Genomic DNA, 20,413 nt, shown 5'->3' on the forward strand with positions numbered 1-20,413 from the left:
TATGCAAAAGTTATAGCCGTTTTTACATTTTCCCTACACTTTTTGCAAAACATGTCCAAATTTAAGTTTTCAAATTTTCCTTGTAGATGTAGTAATATAACTACCTCTCAAAACATGTCCCGATTTTTATTGATGCGATACATGGGGGGGGGGGGCAGAGTTTGAAAATTGCCTTACAGTCCTGGTTTGTGTCTCCAACCGGGACTATAGGTCAGACCCCTTTAGTCCCGGTTCATGGCATGAATCGGTACTAAAGGTTCAACACGAACCGACATTAATGCATAGCTGTTCGAACCGGCATTAATGGTACCATTAGTACCGAATCAAAATCAAACCAGGACTAATGTGTCTCACATTAGGTGCTTTTTCTACTAGTGGGAGGAGAGGTACGAATGGGGGAGAAACAGACCTGCGTCACCGCTGCCTTGGTACATATGTCGCCCTGAGATCTCCTTTCATTTTTTTCTTTCTTTTCTTGGGCGCTAGGGGTCGAAGGGGTAAGTTTTGCGGGAGATGGACAAGTAAGAGGAAAATGGAGTGGTATCCATCCAAATGGTTGGAACGAGCTTTGCGTTGGAGCGAAAGCGGCATGTAATTGGCCAGGTGTTTCCAATACGAATTCCATATACAACTAATTGGCCAGGTGTTTCCAATACGAATTCGGTATACAACCAAACATCTGTATTGAGGTCAGATGATTACCAATTCAATTTCTTGGGCTTCAGTAAAGACATTTAAATACAATATTATATGTATTGTAGCCCGTAGCAATGCATGAGCATTCTACTAGTACGACTAATTTTTCAGTGCATACTAATTTCCAAAAAAATACTTGCTCCTACGGACTCGAGGCTACTTGCCTCTGCATACTAATTTTTCAGTACTACAACCCCAAAACTGGGACAAAGATTTTTCAGTCCATTCATTCAGTGCATACTTGCTCCTACAGACTCGAGGCTAATAGCATAGCAAGCGCAAGAAAAAATACCAGTGCTTTGCCGCGGTTGTAGTACCTCCTCCCTCGGTTCGTCGGGCTCCATGAGATCCATCCTAAGGCTTTCATGTCACAGCGGCAATACTGTAGCAGCTCGTACTCCATTGGGCCATGTCGGTACGGAACCGGCGACTGCGACGACGCCTGCGTGCCCTTGCTTCCGCTGGTCGACACCCGACTCATGAGGAGATCCCTGAAGACGCCATTGCTTGGTTGACGGCGAAAGGCGAGAGGCGAGGCGGGGCGGGGCGCCGGCGAAAGGCAAGAGGAGAGGCAGGGCGGGGCACCGATGAAAGGCGAGAGGAGAAGCGGGGCGGGGCGCCGGCGACTGGCGAGAGGAGAGGCGAGGTGGGAATTTTCTCTGCGGGAGAGACAAAGGGGAACAAAGGACAGAGGAGAAGCAAGGGGACAACTGGCTAATGGGACCGCCCTGTCAGGATCTAATCGGCATCAGGGGAGACAAAACCGCTCAAGATTTGATTGAAACCACTAAAGGATGCTATTAACCCTGTTTTAGTAATTTGAGGATGTGATTTGTTCCGGTTTTGAGTTCAGGGGGTATTTTGTATCCCAAAGATTGGGTTTGGGGGTGATTTGTATACCTCTTTCTTTTTAGAGCAACTCCAATGGAGCGATCTATTTCGTCCGCCTGCGTCCGTTTGGGTCGGCGCGGACAAAAGTGGCGGCCCAAACTCAAATCGTGTCCGCGCCGACCCATTTCCGGCTCAAAATTGCGTCTGAAATACGTCGGCGCGGACGCGCCGCGCGTCCTCTCGCGGTCCGCCGCGTCCCCACCTAGCGGCCACCCAACCGCCATGGTCAACATAATTTATGAAGACCGCCCACCTTGGGCCCACGCGTCAGCGACAACGATCGTCCTTTTTTAAGCCGGGCGTGTAGCGGGGCCGTCCTCATCCACTTACCACTCGCCCCACGTCCCCATCTGGCCACCCCTCCTCCCATGCCGGCGACAACCTAGCCATCGCCAGCATGGGTTACTTCTTCGGCATCGGCAGCAGCCGCAAGGGCAAAGCCCCCGCCCGCCATTCCCCCTCCCTTCCCACGCCGGCGCGCGCTCCCCGGCAGAGGCAGCGCATCAACGTGCCGTTGCACCAGGCCGAGTGGCACTGGCACCACCGCGTGCCTCTGCCGTACCCGGACGTGACGCTGCCGCATGACTGGCATTTGGATCCGGAGAGGATCCCAGTGCCGGCGCCGCCGCAGACGGCGAGGGCCCATGAGGAGGAGGTGTGGCGTCGGCGGGCGTTGCTGACGTCGGAGCAGCGCGCCGACCCGCACTTCGTCGCCGACTCGCCCAACTGGGCTCGATGGTTCGCCTTCGAGTACGAGGAGGCGGGGCGACGCGGCGTCCGCGGTATCGACCACAGCCTGCCGCCGCCCGCGCTCGTCGTCCGCGATGAGGACCAGGAGGCCGAGGCCGCCTACCAGGCGGCCATCAAGGAGAGCAAGGAGGAGGAGCGGTGGAGGGAGGCGGACGAGGCGGCTTTCGAGGCTGCCATGGCGGAGGCCATGACCCTCTCCGCGGCGGGCGACTGCGTCGTGCCACCGGTGGCCCCGTCGTCCCCGCCCAAAGCCGAGCCGGAGGAGCCGGCCTACCGCGAGCGCTACTCCTGGACTAGAGTAGTGCGCGAGTGGGTCAGCGCTCCGCCGATCTGGCTCGGGGCGACGGAGAAGCAGAAGACGGCCTACCTCGACCACTGGCGCCGCGTTCGGCTGGCCGAGAAGCACCGGGAGGGCGAGCGTCTGTAGATGCTCGAGCGCGAGGCCGATGAGGAGGCGCGCCAGGCCCAGGCAGCGGCGGCAAAGCCCGACATCACCGCCGTCTGGAACACGACGTTCCCCTCGGCCGGCCCTGCGCCGACGTTGATCGACCTCACCGGTCCCGACGCAGACGCAGTCGACGATGAGGACGCCTAGGGCAGCGCGTCGTCTTGTTTTTAGTGTTTTTATTAATGTAATGTGGACTTTCACCGGCCTTCATGGCCGGCTTTTATGTTTAATTAAATGCATATATTTATTTTCAAACTGCTTGCAATATTTATTTTTTTGGCGCGCCGACGAAATGGGTCGGGCCAGCGTTGGACGCTCGCACCGATTCAAACATAACACCAGACGTTTGTATCAGCCGGGCCGATCCAAACAAACAAAAAACGGACAAAAGCACCGTCCGTTTGGGTCGGCCCGTTGGAGTTGTTCTTAGGCTAACGGGAGAGAAAGAGTTTTCTCATCTCTTTGTCTGGACCTCAATCCGGGCCGGCCTAGATCGGGTGGCCCTGGTGGCGATCGCGTGGTATATGTCGCAGTAGGCGAGGCATAGACTCCGCGATCGAGGCCTTCCCGAAATCGCCCTATTCCTCCACTCTCGGCGACCCGACCTCCCGCCGGCCGCCGCCTCCACTCTCCGTCGGACAGCGGCGGCGCTCCCCCTCGCCCCCCCACCCCCCACCCCCCACCGCCACTCCCTCGGGCAAGGCCGCAACACGGGGAGATCCGGGGAGGAAGGATGTCGGGGTTCGGCGACGGGTACGTGGGCACCGCGCAGGATGCGGTGAAGATCCGGCGGCTTGAGAAGCAGCGCGAGGCGGAGCGCCGGAAGATCGAGGAGCTCAAGAACAAGAACGCCGACGGGCAGCCCGGCCTCCTCCAGTTCGGCTCCAGCACCTCCGAGGTAAAATCGTCGCCGCATCCATCGTGGGTTTGGCTCGCGACCAAATCTTCGTCTGTTTTTGCTGGTGGATTCCCTTACTAGCATGCATGTGGAGTTCGATTTAGATGCTGTTGGACTAATAGAGACATTTGGGTGCGCTTTGGCATGAGTAGGTAATTGCTCGATTTGTCAGCCCTGTGGTATGTTGTTACTTTTGTTGTTGGAGAATTATCTGTTGTGGTTGCCATGGCATAGTTAGCTTTACTTGGATAACTGCACTCAGAAGATGTAAGTTTATAGCCTTGAAGGACATGTGGGTACTTATATATTTGGTAAACAGTGTTGGTCGATGCCTTGCAGTATTGTTCGGCTGGTGTTTTGTTGGATTTGATGAGAAGTTGATAAATCCTGGAGGGTGTAGGACCTGCACGTTGGATTTTGGCACTTGAATGATTCGCTTAGGAATACCCAGAACTAGCAGTACTGATTCTTTTTTCAGAATTCTATGTATGTATTTTAATTTAAGTCACTGAGTGGAGTTATTTCATTGGATCTTTGACATGGCTTCTTCACAGGATTATAGAGGTTTTTGCAAGTGCCGTGTAAATGTATACCGTGGAGCTGTATTTTAGTACAAGCTAACACTAGGAATTGTGATTTTCAGATTCTTGAGACTGCATTCAAGAAGGAAACTGTCGGCCTAGTTACGAGGGAGCAGTATGTTGAGAAGGTAATAGACAGACCATTTATGTACCTTTCCTTGTCTATTCCCGGGCAAAGTAAATTTTGTTCACTTAATTTTCACCCATTGCCTGAGCAGAGGGTTAACATACGAACTAAGATCGAGGAGGAAGAGAAAGAGAAGCTTCAAAAATTGCAACAAGAGTGAGTTTGAAATCCTAGCTTGGCTGAATCAGAAACTTACTTTAGTTTTTTTCCTTATGCCAATTTAAGTGTTGTATTGTTGGTTTCAGAGAAGAAGAACTGCAAATGCAGAAAAGGAAAAAGAGGAGAGTGAGGGGAGATCCACGCTTGTCGTTCTATGATGACATTGGGAACGGAAGTGACGAGGATGAGTTTGAGAACCGTATGATGTTCCAACCTTTTCATTTTATTTACTCATGTTCTGTTGGCTTTACTAGTGTGATTATTTTTCTCAATAATACATCGTTTCAGTTTGTATAATCAGGTCATCTGTTACCTTTCATATTGACTGGATTTTCTGTGTTTGACTGTTTATGTACTTTTGTGATCAAGATTGTTGCGTGCAGTTTGGATATCATATTTCTTTCTTTCTTTCATATGCTAGCACAGCTGAGACTTTGTAGATGAATTTCATTTAATAATAGTACATATGTCATTCCTTTGTATGCGTTGCTCTCTTCTGTCCACAAATTGGTGTTGTGTCTTAGTATTCAAATTAGACCAGTCATTCTTTCGTTTCAACAACTCATTGTTGACGATCCCTATGTTGCTATAACCTATATGTTAATGAATTGGAATAGTAGTATACAACCTGATGGAATTTTTGTATGATAATACTACATTCTAAATGAAATGTTGCTTTGGTCCTTACTTGATTGGTATTTAGTCTTTCACATAAAATTTGGAATTCCATACCTGGTATGGTAATGCTTACTTTGGAAGTGAAAATGTGCACTGATTTCCCTTGACCTCAATTCTTTGCAATACTCGTGGTGTTCTATTTGTACGGTTTTTTTTTGCGAATCTGCAAGGTTTTAATTCTTGTGGACCAATAGTTTTTTCTTCAGCTGCACGTACTTCTTTGCAATTTACTTTGCTTTCAAGTGCTAACGAGGCAAAGCAATCATTTGATTGGTTCCACTGTAGGCTGCAATGTCACCTTGTTGTCATGTCCTGAGTTTTTGCATAGAAAGTTGTGTGTAGATGGCCTTGCATGGAAAGTTGGAAATAACTGAACCTAGACTAGACAAAGCCAATGGTCGGTTCCTGGTGATAGCAACGGAACATGATTATGTTCTCTTTATTTACAGTCTCACTGTTTGTGCTCATAGCGCCCTGGGATATGTATTGACCTATCGGCACTGTTTCTTTATGGATAGACCCTTTGAACTACTTATGAATTATCAGTGTATGAATATTTTGCTCATTATTCATTACAGAAGAAACTCAGAAGAAACAACTTGGAAAGGATCCCACAGTTGAGACAAGTTTTCTACCTGACAGGTATATCTTTTAGTTTATGATTCCTTGGAGTGTTGGTTGTCGGTTTCCAGCTTTGTTTAACCCTCAAGCTGTTTGCTAAGAATGATACTTCAGAGAGAGAGAGGCAGAGGAACAAGCAGAGCGAGAACGCTTGAAGATGCAGTGGTCGCGTGAGCAAGAATTGATCAAAAGTACTGCCACATTCTGATAGCATAATACCTTTTAATCTAATGTGTATCTCTCTTTTGGATTATTCTTGTATCAGAACTGAATAAACAAGCATATCCCTGTTTCAGATGAACCTCTTTCAATCACTTACAGTTACTGGGATGGTACTGGTCACAGGAGAGCTATCCAGGTGCATTTTTAGCACTGGAAAATTGTTCCTCTTTTGATTGTTCTAAAGATGTGAACTGTACATTTCAAACAAATTATTCTACACCCCCAGGTGCGTAAAGGTGACTCTATTGGAGAATTCTTGAGGGCTGTTCAACAGCAGCTTGCTCCGGAGTTCCGTGAAGTACGGACAACATCAGTTGAGAACCTACTCTATGTGAAGGAAGATCTCATTATCCCTCATGTATGTAAAGTTTGAGTTTGTTCCCCAATAAGTTGCGCCTTTTGTTTTATTTTAGTAAGTTTTATTCTGTTCCCATTTCATGTTTGTTATTTTGATTTGACAGCAACACAGCTTCTACGAGTTAATCATTAATAAAGCAAGGGGCAAGAGTGGACCGGTAATGCCTGTTCCTTAACTACCACTGTTTTCTTTTCTTTCCTCTAATATGTTTATTGTTATTCTGGAGCTTCCCCTAGATTTTAAAACATGGATATATGCAAAACTGATACGCTTCTCTTAGATGTTTGAGTTTCTGGCTTGCATCACCGTTATCTTTTAACTGCTCACTGTTTTTTTATCACCTATCATCAAAGCGCAGTAATATCATATGTGCTGTCTCAATATAGTTTAGCGCACTTATGAATGCTGATGGTGAGACTGCAATGTATAAAAGAAAAATCACGTGACACTTGTTCGTGTTCAACCACACAATAACCTTCTGGTTTTCTATATAAACTCTTCACGATCTAATGAGTTGAGGTATTAATCACTGACGCTGATTTCTGTTTCCAGCTTTTCCACTTTGATGTTCACGAGGATGTGCGTACCATTGCTGATGCAACAAAAGAGAAGGATGAGGTGACTGACCAATCTCTTCTATTTTTGGTGCCCACATGCGGCATTCCAGAACCCAGATGTCTAATAATATCATTCTTGATGGTTGCAGTCTCATGCGGGGAAGGTTGTGGAGAGGCACTGGTACGAGAAGAACAAACACATATTCCCGGCCTCGAGATGGGAGGTTTGGCACCGACCCTTTTATCTTTTCATTCACTTGAGGATGATCTGTCTGCATTGTCGGCAAATTCGTCCAGACAAGTAACCACTTGTATTTCCTTGCAGATCTATGACCCGACTAAGAAGTGGGAGCGCTACACGATCCATGGAGATTAGTGTTTGTAGCATGATGCAGCATGGTTTGAGAACTGAAGTGTTTCTACTTTGGATTTATGTAGCAACTAGCACGGTGATTTTGCTAATGCCATATCCGAAGATCATCAGTGTTGTTGTCTGCAACGATTTCCCTTACTGAACTGTAGTAAAGCTGTACACCTGTATGCTCCTGAAAATTTTCGTGTAATCATTTGGTGCACTTGGATATGGTAGCCGCACATCTTATTTTCGACGACCATGTTCCAGTTAGTCTTCTCGGTGCTTTTGGCGCCTGCACAGCGGGCCATGGAACGCCTCGCTATGGTGAGGGACATGTGTGGTTGCATGCTGCATGCTGCATGCTGTTGAAGGACATTTTCGTGTAGTATCATGCTTCTCGGATGCAGATATGGTTCACACACAAGTTTTTCCTGACCATGCATCACTCATGCCTGGGTAGGTTATCACCAACAGTTTGACCATCTGCTGATTGAAAGTAGTAGTTTAGTACTCCCTTCGTTCCTAAATATTTGTCTTTTTAGAGATTTTAATAAGTGACTACACTTTAAAATATGTCTACATGCATCCGTATGTGGTAGTTCATTTGAAATCTTTAAAAAGACAAATATTTAGAAACGGAGGGAGTAGGTTTCATGGCCTAATGCTCTGTCAATCCAGTGATGACACATCATAAAACTACTAGCTGTATCCTGAATTGTTCTGTGTTAATATTTTTAAGGAGAGGTGGCAGCAAGGTTAGAGACCTCCAATGCATCTAATGCCCTAGCTGTTGGAACAGGTGAGCACACCCAAAAAATTCCATCTGACTGAACGCAGCATCTCAATTTGAAATCATATCCCAAACAGCCAAACTGGACTAAGATGCTCTCCACTCCATGCAACGCACACCTTTCTCCTACTACCCCACTACACACTGGAGTTGCTCCACAAATTGAGCTTGCACCAAACCCTCTTCCACCTCCGTTAAAACCCTACACCACCCATCGCCAAGCTCCTCACACCATCATCGCCATGGCCTCTTCTTACCTTGCCATCCTAGTGCTACTCTTGCTGCGGCTCTCCGGCGGCGCCTTCGCCGTCCTCTCCAGCTACATCGCAAGGACCACCGAGCAGCAGATCATCGCCACCGTCGCGCCGGCCGCCTTCGCCGACGCCGATGACGGCGGCCAGAGCGCAGCGCAGCCTTTCCTCGCGTCCCCCTCCGGGTCGTTCGCCGCGTACCTCCGCCGCGCCGCCGTGGGCGATGGCGGTAGCGGGGACGTGTGCTACATCGAGGTCGTCCAGCAGCAGGGGGGCGGCGGCGGGACCAGCAGCGTGTGGGAGTCGGAATGCACGCCGGTGGGCGGCGCCGAGACCTGCGACCTGGCCTTCTCGCCGGTGGGGCTCGAGCTCTTCGCCGGCGGGCACTCGCTGTGGGACACCGCTGTCGACTCCGACCCCGCGATGCTCAGCCTCGACGGCGCCGGAGATATGAGGATCGTCAGCAGGGACGGCGTCACGGTGTGGAGGACGAGGGATGAGCCGTGGACGGGGCGGAGGTGCGGCGCCGCGGCCTTGCCGGTGTCGTCGCCTTCGATGGAGGACGTGCTCCCGCCGCCGTCGGCGACGTCGACTCTCGCCAGTCCGTGGGGCTCGGGCTTCACTTTCGGAGACCAAACGGCGCCACCAGCAGCTGACACGTCGCCTGACCAGATGCTGCCGCCGCCACCGCCAGCTGACGACGACGACGATTCCGCCGACTTGCCCGACCTGCCGCTGCCACCGCCGCCTCCGCTGTCTGACCCGTCAACGGACTGGCCGGACCTTCAGCTGCCTCCACCACCGGCGGACATGCAACCGACCCCCGAGACGCCGGACCAGCCTCTGTACTCGTCGCCACCACCGGCGGACATGCACCTGACCCCCGAGACGCCGGACCAGCCTCTGTACTCGTCGCCACCGCCAGCAGTCAGGCACCCGATCCCCGAGTCGCCGGACCAGCCTCTGCACTCGTCACCACCTCCAGCTCCTCCGACCCCCTTTGTCCCGCCTCAGACGCCATCGCCGCCCGTCGACACGCCCCCACTCGTGTCATCTCCCGGCTCGGGCATCGCCACGCCACCAGCTTCATCGGACGACGACAACATGGCATTCTCGCCACCACCTCACGGCACGCCGCACCCGCACCATCTTCCCCTGGGAAGCTCGCCGCCGACGGCGCCGGGCGCGGTGGCGCCAATCAGCGGCGGCCATGGCCCGCTCCCGTTCGGGCAGGGGCAGCATGGGCAAGGGCAGGGGGTGTTCGGGCAGCAGCAGAACCAGCTGCTGAACGGCGGGGGGCAGCCGCTGGATCACAGCGCCGGCGGGTGGTCAGTCAGGGGGCGCGGCGGAGCGGCCGCGAGCTTGGCTTTGGCTGCTCTGGTTTTCGCGTAGTTTTTCATTCTCATTGGCAAGTTTGTATCACATTCACATCATATCGCTCACTTTTGTAATTTTGTATTTGCTGGCCGGGTTGGGTTCGTTCATGGGCTAAGACATGTCCTTGTTGCTGAATTAGTTAGGGATTTCTGGTCAGCATGGCTGGTTTATTCATGTTATGCTTTGTGTTGATGTGTTCCATGTATCGGCAGTACACTCTCTGGTGTTTTCTATATTTTCTTTATCTATCCTTGATGCCCTGCTTGACAGTGTGTTGCAACAAACCAAACAATGGCAGCCAATTTTTCGGTATGGCCTGTGTGAGCAGCTAGCCGGACAGAGTGGTAGACCAAAACAATGCAAACAAACATAATTCACACAAACAAACAATGAATCGACAAGATTCGATAAAACAGAGACACCCATTGCCGATCTGGTTTCCTCCATCAAGGATGACATGCGTGCTTGGGCTAAGGCCGGCGCCACATGGCTACAATCTATTATCAATGTAATGTGAATTGTAAGGTCCTGGAAGAGACACCCCTGAAATATCTTGGCTCACCGGTGTCCAACAAAAGAATTGGTAATAAAATGTGGAGGAATGTAACTGAGAAAGTTAAGAAAAGATGTGCCTGTTGGCAAGGTAGGTTACTAAATATTGCAGGTAGAGTCACTTTGGTGCAGTCCTGCTTGTCCAATATTCCTATATACATGATGTCCCTTTATCTTTTACCAGCTGGAGTTAGAAAAAAATTTGGATTTTTACAGAGCCAGGATGGTGTGGCAATCAGAAGAGGATAAAAGGAAGTCCCACCTGGTGAATTGGAAAACTTGTTGCCTTTCAAAACAGCAAGGGGGGCTGGGGATTACCAACATTGAAATGTTCAACATTGCTTTGTTAGCTAAGTGGTTGTGGAAAATAGAGAATGATGTCTCTCTGGGATCAAACACGAAAATGGGGACTCCCAGTTTTGGTCTAATATCTTGAAAGTGAGAAAATACTTCTACCCACATATTAAGAAAAAATTGGGGGATGGAAAAAATACTAGGTTTTGGGAAGATTGGTGGGTAGGGGATGAACCTCTCAAGGAGGCTTACCCTTCTTTATTCTTTATCAGTAATGATCAAGGGATAACAGTTAAAGAGGCTGTTGATAAAAGTTGGAGTGGTTTTACTTTCAGGAGATCACTCTATGGTGACACTGAACAACTTTGGGAGAGTGTGAAAGTGAGATGTGAGGAAGTCCTGATGCATGGGGGTAGAGATAAACCTATGTGGATGCTGACCACTGATAGAAAGTTTTCTATCAAGTCTTCATACAGATATTTGATCACGACTGATGTGAGGTTCCCCAGGAAATTCATGTGGAAAATTAAAGTTCCTGCTAAAATTAGATTCTTCTTATGGCTTATGGCGAGGAAAAGTGTTCTTACTAGGGATAACTTGCTAAAAAGAGGTTGGAAAGGGGATAAACATTGCGTGTTCTGCGGGAAGGATGAAACAATTGATCACTTGTTTTTCTCTTGTTCGGTGGCCAAAATTATCTGGGCATTAGTAAGATGTGTGTTTGATTTAAAATGTACTCCTAGAGACCTTGATGATTGTCTCGGAAACTGGCTTAAAAATTTCCAGAAAGATAGTAAGAAGCTTATATTGGTTGGCGTCTCAGCGCTGTTATAGGCGATTTGGAGATGCATAAATGATATTGTATTTGATAGAAATAAGATTTCTGACCCAATGGGAATTGTTAAAATGCTTTGTGGTTGGACTATTTTGCAGAAAAGGGACCCAGAGGAAAAAATGTTGATGCTGGGGGCAAAACTCATCATGCAAGTAGCAAGTGATGCCTACAAGACTGCGCAAGGTCGGTGTTTTGGGGTTCTTCGTATTCAGCAGTGACAAGAAAATGAAGATCTCTCTTCTTTTGGCGCTCCAGCGAAGTGAAGCAGGGGAATTGCGCGTGCGACTCATCCTTTGGGGCCTGACCCCGGGCGTCTTTTCTTTATGTAGCTTCTGCTTGGTTATGGTTTACTTTGAGACTCCCCCCCGGCATGTAATAGGATTAGCTTAAGTCGTGTGTGATAACAACATATCCGGATGCTGTTTCGCTGGTTTCTTTAATGGAAATCGAAGAGGAAACCCTCTTTTGCTAAAAAAAGTGAATTGTAAGGACTTCGGCCGAGCATCCCCTTCCTTTGCTCTTCGGAGACTCGCGCACCTAGTGGTTTACGTGTTGGAGGCTCTCCACCCCCTGTACTGCCTTTCTATCTATCTATGAAGCAATGATACACACTCACCTTAGTGGCCAATATAGGACGTAATTTCAGGGCAGGCTCAACTTCAAGGATACTAATTTTTTGGTGTTGGATGTCATTTTATGCGCTGCACCTAACTACTAGTGTGCTGACCATTGGTGGTGTTTTTGTTATGGAAAATGTAGGATGACTAATGTTTGTTGTTGTTGTTGTATTGATCTGACCCTTGTGGGGGTATATATAGAGGTACAACGGAGGGATAGAGATTTGAAGTAGAGGACAAGTAATACATGGTTTAAACCTATTCAATCTCTACTCCTTATCTCTATATTTAACCCAACTTATATTCTAACATTTCCCCTCAGTCGTAGCGGGAGTGAAACGGATGATTACGACTGGATTTGAAGTATTGTGTTTCTGTCGTCTTATCCGTTGCGCCATCATCAACTGCGTCTCTAATGGGTGATGGGTCAGCACCTAGGGTGGTGACTGCGTCCCCTTCTGGTGCCTCCCTGGACTCTCCTCTATTCCCTCCCGCGGTCACAGCGAGAATGGCGTGGACGCTGGTGACGACGCAGACGCTGTTGACTGGAGTTGTTGCCGATGTGTTGCTGTAGACCAAGCCATTAATGTCAATGTCGAGGTAGCCGATCATGGTCATGTAGCCGTGGTCGATGTAGTCGTGGTCGATAGTGTAGTCGTCGTGGATGATGAAGCCGCACAAAGCCGGATGCGCAAAAAAATGCGCTATGACGGAGCTGCAGACGTGGACGATGCACCTTGCGGATGTCAGAGGGTGCCGTCGGCGATGAGTCCGTCGGTTTTGCGAAGACCGGAGGAGGCCCATCGAGCACACATCGGTTTTGCCAGAACCGTGTGGCCATGTAGGGTCGTCACTATAGTGACGCCGTGTCGATGCAGTCGTGCCGTCGTGGATGACATGGTCGTTGCCGTCGTCGTGACGCGGTCAATGCCGTCGTCGAGGTCGCGTCTTGCAGAAAACTCTGTCAGAGGACGCTAGGTGTCCATCTTGTGGACAAGGCGGCGGTGTGTTAAGAAAGATGTTGGTGAAGATCATGTTGATGAAGACCTTGACGATGAAGTGTCGGCAATGGTGTTGCAGCGGCGTGTCGACGATGATGACGCTTGAAGGCGTCCCTCACGGCGACGATGTGTCGATGCCGTGCCGTGTCGGAGAAGTCCATGAAGATTGCATCTTGTTCCACACCAGTCTGGCGTGTGGACAGTGCATGTTGAGGTCGCTTCTCATATGTGTGCTCGATGAAGTATGTTGGCTGGCAGCCAGGCTAGTCGTACAGGTCGATGGAGTCGGCTTGGTGAAAATCGCGTTCGTGCGCGTGCCTCGAAGTCAAAAACCTATGGGCCTTCCCGGTGTCCGGCGCCGCAGTGACATGCGGCTAGGTGTTGTGGTCGTCGGCCAGATCGGATCACAATGGTGATTGTTCCCATGTGCGGATCGCAGAGACCTGCGTGTCGTTGCCTTTCGACCCTTGCAAAAGGCGCGTGGCTGAAGTCCAAGGCTCCACGCCATGCGCGTACGCATGGACGTCTTTGTGAGTTCGGCCATGCACGTATGCATGCGCACATGGCCGTGTCGTTCCTTGCTGCTCCTTGCGTGAGTGTAGTCGACGCGGCTGTTGGCGCTTGGCGATGGGTAGCTCGGTGCTGAACCGCTGATTCGAAGGAGTTGCTGGTTGCGCCGTCGGGAGATCCGTGTACTCGTACGCGATGGAAATCACTGCAGGATCTACGCCCTCCTGTGAACCGAGAACGACGCGTCGTGCAACGTAGCCTCTCGCTGCAGTCGGTGCTGACTCGGACTTGCTTGCGGCTGGCTCGTCGACGGTTTGATCGGATCGTAGCTGGTTGTTGCACAGACATGCTCGCGCCGATCGGTCAAGGCTGGACGGGCTTGATGTAGATGAGCTGGTGTTGATACATGCATCTGCTCGTGCATGTGTTGCTGGGCTGCTGGCTATATCGTACTGCTCCATGGCGGGGTTAGCGGCCAGCGCATGGATCGGTGACCTTTGCATAGGCAGATCTCATCTGGTCCTCACCCGTCCGTGCGCGCGTCTCACGGGGTCACTGCTGCGTGTGGCAGCCGACGACGGATCATGAATCGTAGGTTGATGCCGCGTGCCGCAGACGGAGGAGCGCCCATGGCGCCGTTCCATCGCCGTCCGGCTGCTGGGTTGGAGATCGCCGAATTTTATTTGGCTAAAGAAGAAATATCAGAAGGAAAATCAAGATATTGATCTAAACTAATCTAATGAACCGAACTCATTTTTGATGGTCGGGTGCCGCGCCCCGGGGAGAGGAAATTGATCTCCCCGGGGGCGGCGCGCTGCGGAGGTGGAGGAAGGTCCTAGGATCGGTGTCGTGAGACTAAACGCTTTAATATCATGTGGAAAATGTAGGATGACTAATGTTTGTTGTTGTTGTATTGATCTGACCCTTGTGGGGGTATATATTGAGGTACAACGGAGGGATAGAGACTTGGAGTAGAGGACAAGTAATACATGGTTTAAACCTATTCAATCTCTACTTCTTATCTCTATATTTAACCCAACTTATATTCTAACATTTGTGTGTGCCAAATTTTGAGGGTAGGCTAGAGCCTATTGAAGCCTGTTGAGTAGAATCACCACTGCTAGAGGGCCGATCCATAGACTATACACCAACCTCCAACTTGATGCAGGCATAACATGCGAAAAGGCTCAATGGAGCTCCGCCTCCATGGAAGCCGTATTTCAAAAGATCAAAATTTGAATTTGCACATATCAAAAAATTGAAAACAAATACACATATACTTAGAGACATAATGCACAAGTGTGTAACTTCCAGGATGAAATACGTTAAAATAAGTGTTGCATAAAAAAGCAAATCTGAAAGTTCATCCAAAGTACAGAGACAATGATGTGTGTAATGAAGCCATATATTTGAGTTCTATAGTAAAATCAGACAGAAACACTTAAGTTGGCTAGCCTATATATACACACATCTATATAATATGCAGGAGCAGTATGCATGACAACCTAGGTTTGAGTCACAAGAGAAAGAGGACCACTGATCACCATGTTGATGCTGGTACAGATGGGGCGTATTGATCAGTGTACTGCTGTTTGGCTTAATTCAGGTCCTGATGACCTTTGTCTGTTATGTCAAAACGAGGGTAAAACAATTCCCTATTAAATAAAACTCTCGTTTAACCCGCAAAAAAAGGGTCAAAAACCTTGTCGAAACATGGGAACACACACTTAAAATCTGACATAGGCCTTTCCCCCTTTTATGGACTGAAGTACCAAGCAACCTTGCTTATTGATTCTGATCAATTTCATTTGCTTTGGACAGCTCCTCGCTCACAAAACTTTAGGACATTTACAATGATGGGCACTCTCATGCAATCACCAATCAGTGTAACCGTAAGCGCAAGGTCCATTTCAGCATCTTCTAAGTTTTTTGAAATGTTTGGCAGAGCATTATATGTTTTTTCTTCAAAACGGAGATAAAAGATTTGCCTCATCGCTATACAGACGGGCACTATATGCCCACCATGATATTTGCAGCGGCATGCATGTATCCAGCTGGATAGAGCAGCCAAGAGTTATTAACGCCACATGGACGGAGGCTTGTTCAATTTATACATCTGAACCATCCAAAGTACAGAGACAACGATGTGTGTAATGAAGCCATATATTTGAGTTCTCTAGTAAAATCAGACAGGAACATTTAAGTTGGCTAGCCTATATATATACATATACTCCCTCCGTTTCAAATTAGTTGACTTGAATTTATCTAAATACAGATGTATCTATACTTGTTTAGTGTCTAGATACATCCGTGTCTAGATAAATATGGGTCAAGTAATTTGGAACAGAGGGAGTATATAATATGTAGGAGTAGTATGCATGACAACCTAGGTTTGAGTCAGAAGAGAAAGAGGGCCACTGATCACCATGTTGATGCTGGTGGTAATCTTTGCACTAGCATCACAAAAGGGAGTATCTTCGATGGGAATGGGTGGTGTTGGGAAAGGGTGTCAAAACACATCACTGAATCTGACGATTCAGGGCCAGCCGGCGAGGTGGCAGGTTGCAGGGGCCCTCTCCTAAAGCTGAGCACAAGGTGACTATTATGAATATGATGTTCAAGCCTTCATCAGTTTACACAAGCACACGTCTCCTACTGCTTGCCGTATTCTGCTACGTGGTCGTTGCCACGCCTTGTGGCTTTCATCGAACTCTTGATGTGCTTAGATAGACCCCTTGAAAACTCTATGTTTGTTTTGCATTGTAAGTGCATTCCTGTAGTGTTGTAATTCGGCCAATCTGGACATAACTAACTTTAAGATATACTAGCATGACTTACCATCGTTTTTTTTAGAAAATCATAAGAGGACTTACCGACCACGATTGATCAACCACCCCTTGGGGCCAATATTTTCTACTAGTATTTAGTATGAATTTGGAGGGGAAATACCGCTTGGTTCTTAGGTGTATATACACCTCATATGGGGATTTTTTAATAATTAAAATAAAAGTCAAAAAAGTTTAGCAGTTTTTTAGAATAAACTTGATTTTCTTTTGCACTATTATAGAAATTTTCGTGAATAAAAACCCAAAGTTGACTTCAGGGCAAAAAACAAAACAAAATTTATTTGCTATCATAGGTCACTATTCACACTATTTTGGCCGATTTTTTTGTTTTTTCTAAAAGAAGTCAACATTTTTTTCTTTTTTTGTGGATTTTTTTACAAGTACAATGGAAGGTCAAGATTATTTCAAAAATATTTTCAGAATTTTTTAACATTTTATTTAATTACTAATATATTTTTATTTTTTTGAACACTACTAATTTATTTTTCCATATAGGGTGTATATACGCTCATAGACCAAAAGTTCCCCTCCGAATTTGAAGTATGTAGTTCAGAAATTGGTTTTGGCACGTAGTTGGTACAATGTACTAACCACTAATTTTGTGGTCTCTACTCAATTGCCTACATTGCCATGGTTGTGTTTAACCCATTTTTGTTACTCGTTTTAATAGAAAGAAAGAAATGCCTGAAACACACAAGGATAAAAAGGAATAGTCCTCATAAATCATGAAAAATAATTAAACATTTCATATTACTACAAAACAAATTCGGCCAAATACGCTAAAGCGAGGATGATAGGTACTCCCTCCGTTTAGGTATGTAAGTCACCTTACGAAAACCAAATAATCCCAAAACACTTAAGCACGGTACATTAACTTCCTTCTTGTTTCTTGTTTTGTGACATATCAACCAATAAGAGATGTGGGCCGTGCATGCTTTCAATGACTTGAGACTACCAAACATGACATGCAGTGGTTAGTTCATTGCACGCAATGCTATTAATTAGCAAAAAAGACATTAAGTTTTCTCGTTTTTCTCTCCGCCTTGATCGCGGTGCACAACGTAAGATGACTTAGACTGCTCATAGTGGGGAGTAACATAGAGTAGTAACTTGCCGATGTTACTAGTCTATGTTACTACCTTCATAGTGGATAGTAACATATGAGTGGTATCATGAAAGAGTTCATTTATTAGGCTATAGACTCATTATGCCTTGAAATACGTAATATTATAGTAACTACCTAAGTTACCACAAACCTCTCTCTCCTTATTAATTAGCTGTCACATAAGCAATATTATATTGAAATGTATGAATGTCAGGTTCAGAGGGGCGGGCAAGACATTGGTCGCCAGGAGGTGTACGAGAGCGATATTGTGGTCAGCCAGTACAAAGCATGGGCTTGGATTCGTGCGGCGGACAAAGGCGCGGTGGATGTTCTCAAGGAGATCCTAGAGGGAACTTGTCATGCAGGTTATTTGGGATGCGAGGACTCTCGTCACAAGTCTCAGAAAATGCTTGGTACTAACAACATCACAAAAGAGAGTATCGGGAATGGGAATAGGTAGCATTGGAAATAGGTGTCAAACGGAAGTACATAAATGCAAGGCAAGTCGGCAGGTTGCAGGGGCGCAACGACATTCTCCGTGAGAGCACCACAAATTGACTTTCGTGAATATGATGTTTGAGGAGTCCTTCACCGGTTTACACATGCACAAGTCTCCTCTGTTCCTCCAGCTTGCCGTACTCTCCTATCTAGTCGTTAGGACGCCTGGTAGTTCTTGGTGTGCTTGACTACTGTTGGAATTATGTGTCCTGCAACTATATTCAAATTACCTGAAATTGTTAAATATTCAGAATATCTCATTATGGAATTATACATGTATTTGTACATGGAATTGCTTTACATGTTTAGCATGGAATTATCACTTGTTGGAAATTACTTAAGTTGTATGCTTAAGGAAGCTAGTCAATTATCAGTAGAATACAATATACTATTTATATTGGAAAGACTACCCGGGTACACTGATGATTGGAAGGAGTTAGATCGTATAGTTAGATTACAGCCCTAATGTTGATCCATAATTAGAGAAATTTACACTCTATTATGGCGCGTTACTCACAAGCGCGTGCTCCGGGGACAAAACAAGTAGAATCCGTTAAACAGACAAATATGATCATGGTTGGTAATTTGATCTGGACCCTATCCCGGAAATTAGTGAAAAAGACTAGGAATCTTATATCTGTATAAAAGGCGGATTCTTTGAAAAGACAATATAATAAGGTCCCTACCCCCTAGCCTCAGATACGTTAATTGTGAGCGGCACCACGGATAAGCGCAGAGGAATTAGGGGGTAGACCAAAAAAAATCCAACATTGGCATCAGCGCAAGGTTCGATCGCTCTAACCCTAGTCCCGTGCAAACTATCCGCGGTCGTCGTGATTGCCGTCGGTCGCATCTGATTCCGCTGCGTACTCTCCTTCGTATGTTGATCGGTTCTCTTATACAATCGCATCCCACGCGTGCAGTCTGCCTGGTTTCAGATCTGCTCTTTGATTCAGCAATTTTCCTATAGCTACGTGTACCTCTTGGTACGTACAGTACTTTTTATATGTCCAAGCAAAAGGGGCACATGGATCGAGTCAGACTAGTACAAATTGCTGGATCGTTCTGCTGAATAATTTATGTGGACCGAGAAATCAAGCAGCAAGCGCGCCGCACTGCAGGTTGCTGGAAGTTTTGCGCGTTGATCAACCGGAAGCACAGCCGTGACAGAAATCTAGGAAGCTAATCGTGACATCACGTGGGGCATGGAAGGTTAAACTTGCTGCACGGAGATCAAGGAGTACTACTGGCGTTGATATTTCGTGAAGCCACATGAGGTAATTCTGGGCACGTGAGGAAGGAGTGCTGGAAGGTGATCCAATGCGTGTGTGTGTGATCGGAAACACGGCAAAGATTTGCTGCCGGAAATTGTTAACAGATTCTTCTTTTATTTTAATCGGATCTGGAAGTTAAAGATTTACTCTGGCATCATGTAACAGTCGCGACTCACATGGTCCTCGCATCGCTCCGTCGGGACGTTCAGAAGTTTGCGGCCTCTCCTACTTGCTGCACGAATAGGCACGGATGCGTCGACAGCTATACAGGATCAAACTCATCTCTAATTGACCTGAACTTGGCAGCTTGCTGACCAAGGAACAGGAAATCTCCACTCAAGGACTTTCCAAGTTGAACGAGCAACTGCTCGAAAACTGCAGGTCATGCCAACGCTTGCTGCCGCTACTATCTATATCATCAAGAACAGCAATTTTTCATTTAAAAATTACTGGAATTTCAAGCCATTATTTGAAGGAAAGAGAGGGAATTTCTATTGTTATTTATTGTGTCTAACATGTCTGCACGGTCGAGAGGCCGGCCGGAAGAGCCGCGCATGCACTTGTGCACGGGTGCTACGGGGAAAAAGAAGCAAATTACGAATCCTATCTGTTGATTATTATATTTTATTACATCACTCATTAATGGTTTGCTAATCAACTGCATGTATGTCATAACAAGGAAAATATGTCTACTCCTTGGAAGAAGTTGATCAGCAAATGGTTGAATTATTCTGCGGAAAGTTACGCATAACCTGGAAAGGGATTTCAGAGAAGTACATATTATTTTTGCATCACTTGTTTATGGAGGAAGATGTGAGTTGCTTCGAGGACAAGGAAATTTGCTCTTCATTTGCTGGTATGCCTAATGATAATATTTGCACTATATTTATTTATTTGGTGCTATTTTTTCAAGTATAAATGGATTTAGGCTATGTCTTATTGCTGGAATACAATAGCAATTTTATTGACATGCTGATAGCCAAAGGAAATTATCCATATTTATGTGTTTCGTCATTGCTGCTAAATCTTATACAATTTGGAATTGGAAAATTTGCCATGAAACTCCCTTGTGGAGGAAAAGTATTTTTGTTATAGGACATTCTGTGCAACTTTAGTAAGAAG

At 47.0% G+C, this 20,413-nt stretch overlaps 2 protein-coding genes across 2 annotated transcripts; both read left to right on the forward strand.

The window, feature by feature from the left end:
• The first annotated feature begins 3,354 nt into the window (after positions 1-3,354).
• LOC119302642 (protein XAP5 CIRCADIAN TIMEKEEPER) lies at positions 3,355-7,594 on the forward strand. Its single transcript, XM_037579683.1, has 12 exons — positions 3,355-3,683; positions 4,327-4,392; positions 4,483-4,547; positions 4,637-4,749; positions 5,807-5,870; positions 5,964-6,040; positions 6,146-6,207; positions 6,298-6,429; positions 6,533-6,586; positions 6,982-7,047; positions 7,136-7,210; positions 7,312-7,594. The coding sequence occupies exons 1-12, from the start codon at positions 3,519-3,521 to the stop codon at positions 7,360-7,362; spliced, it is 990 nt and encodes a 329-aa protein (XP_037435580.1). The 5' UTR covers positions 3,355-3,518; the 3' UTR covers positions 7,363-7,594.
• Positions 7,595-8,352: 758 nt separating this feature from the next.
• Positions 8,353-9,975, forward strand: LOC119302643 (formin-2-like). Its single transcript, XM_037579684.1, has one exon. The coding sequence runs from the start codon at positions 8,374-8,376 to the stop codon at positions 9,772-9,774; it is 1,401 nt and encodes a 466-aa protein (XP_037435581.1). The 5' UTR covers positions 8,353-8,373; the 3' UTR covers positions 9,775-9,975.
• Positions 9,976-20,413: the final 10,438 nt, after the last annotated feature.

The sequence above is a fragment of the Triticum dicoccoides genome, chromosome 5A, assembly GCF_002162155.2.
Source record: "Triticum dicoccoides isolate Atlit2015 ecotype Zavitan chromosome 5A, WEW_v2.0, whole genome shotgun sequence".
NCBI lineage: Eukaryota > Viridiplantae > Streptophyta > Magnoliopsida > Poales > Poaceae > Triticum > Triticum dicoccoides.

Bases quoted from the DNA above. Each gene is read 5' to 3' on its own strand.
- LOC119302643 (XM_037579684.1), top strand. From the start codon at position 8,374: ATGGCCTCTTCTTACCTTGCCATCCTAGTGCTACTCTTGCTGCGGCTC.
- LOC119302642 (XM_037579683.1), top strand. From the start codon at position 3,519: ATGTCGGGGTTCGGCGACGGGTACGTGGGCACCGCGCAGGATGCGGTG. The intron at 3,684-4,326 runs GTAAAATCGTCG...TGTGATTTTCAG, and splicing joins TCGGCTCCAGCACCTCCGAG to ATTCTTGAGACTGCATTCAA. The intron at 4,548-4,636 runs GTGAGTTTGAAA...TGTTGGTTTCAG, and splicing joins CTTCAAAAATTGCAACAAGA to AGAAGAAGAACTGCAAATGC.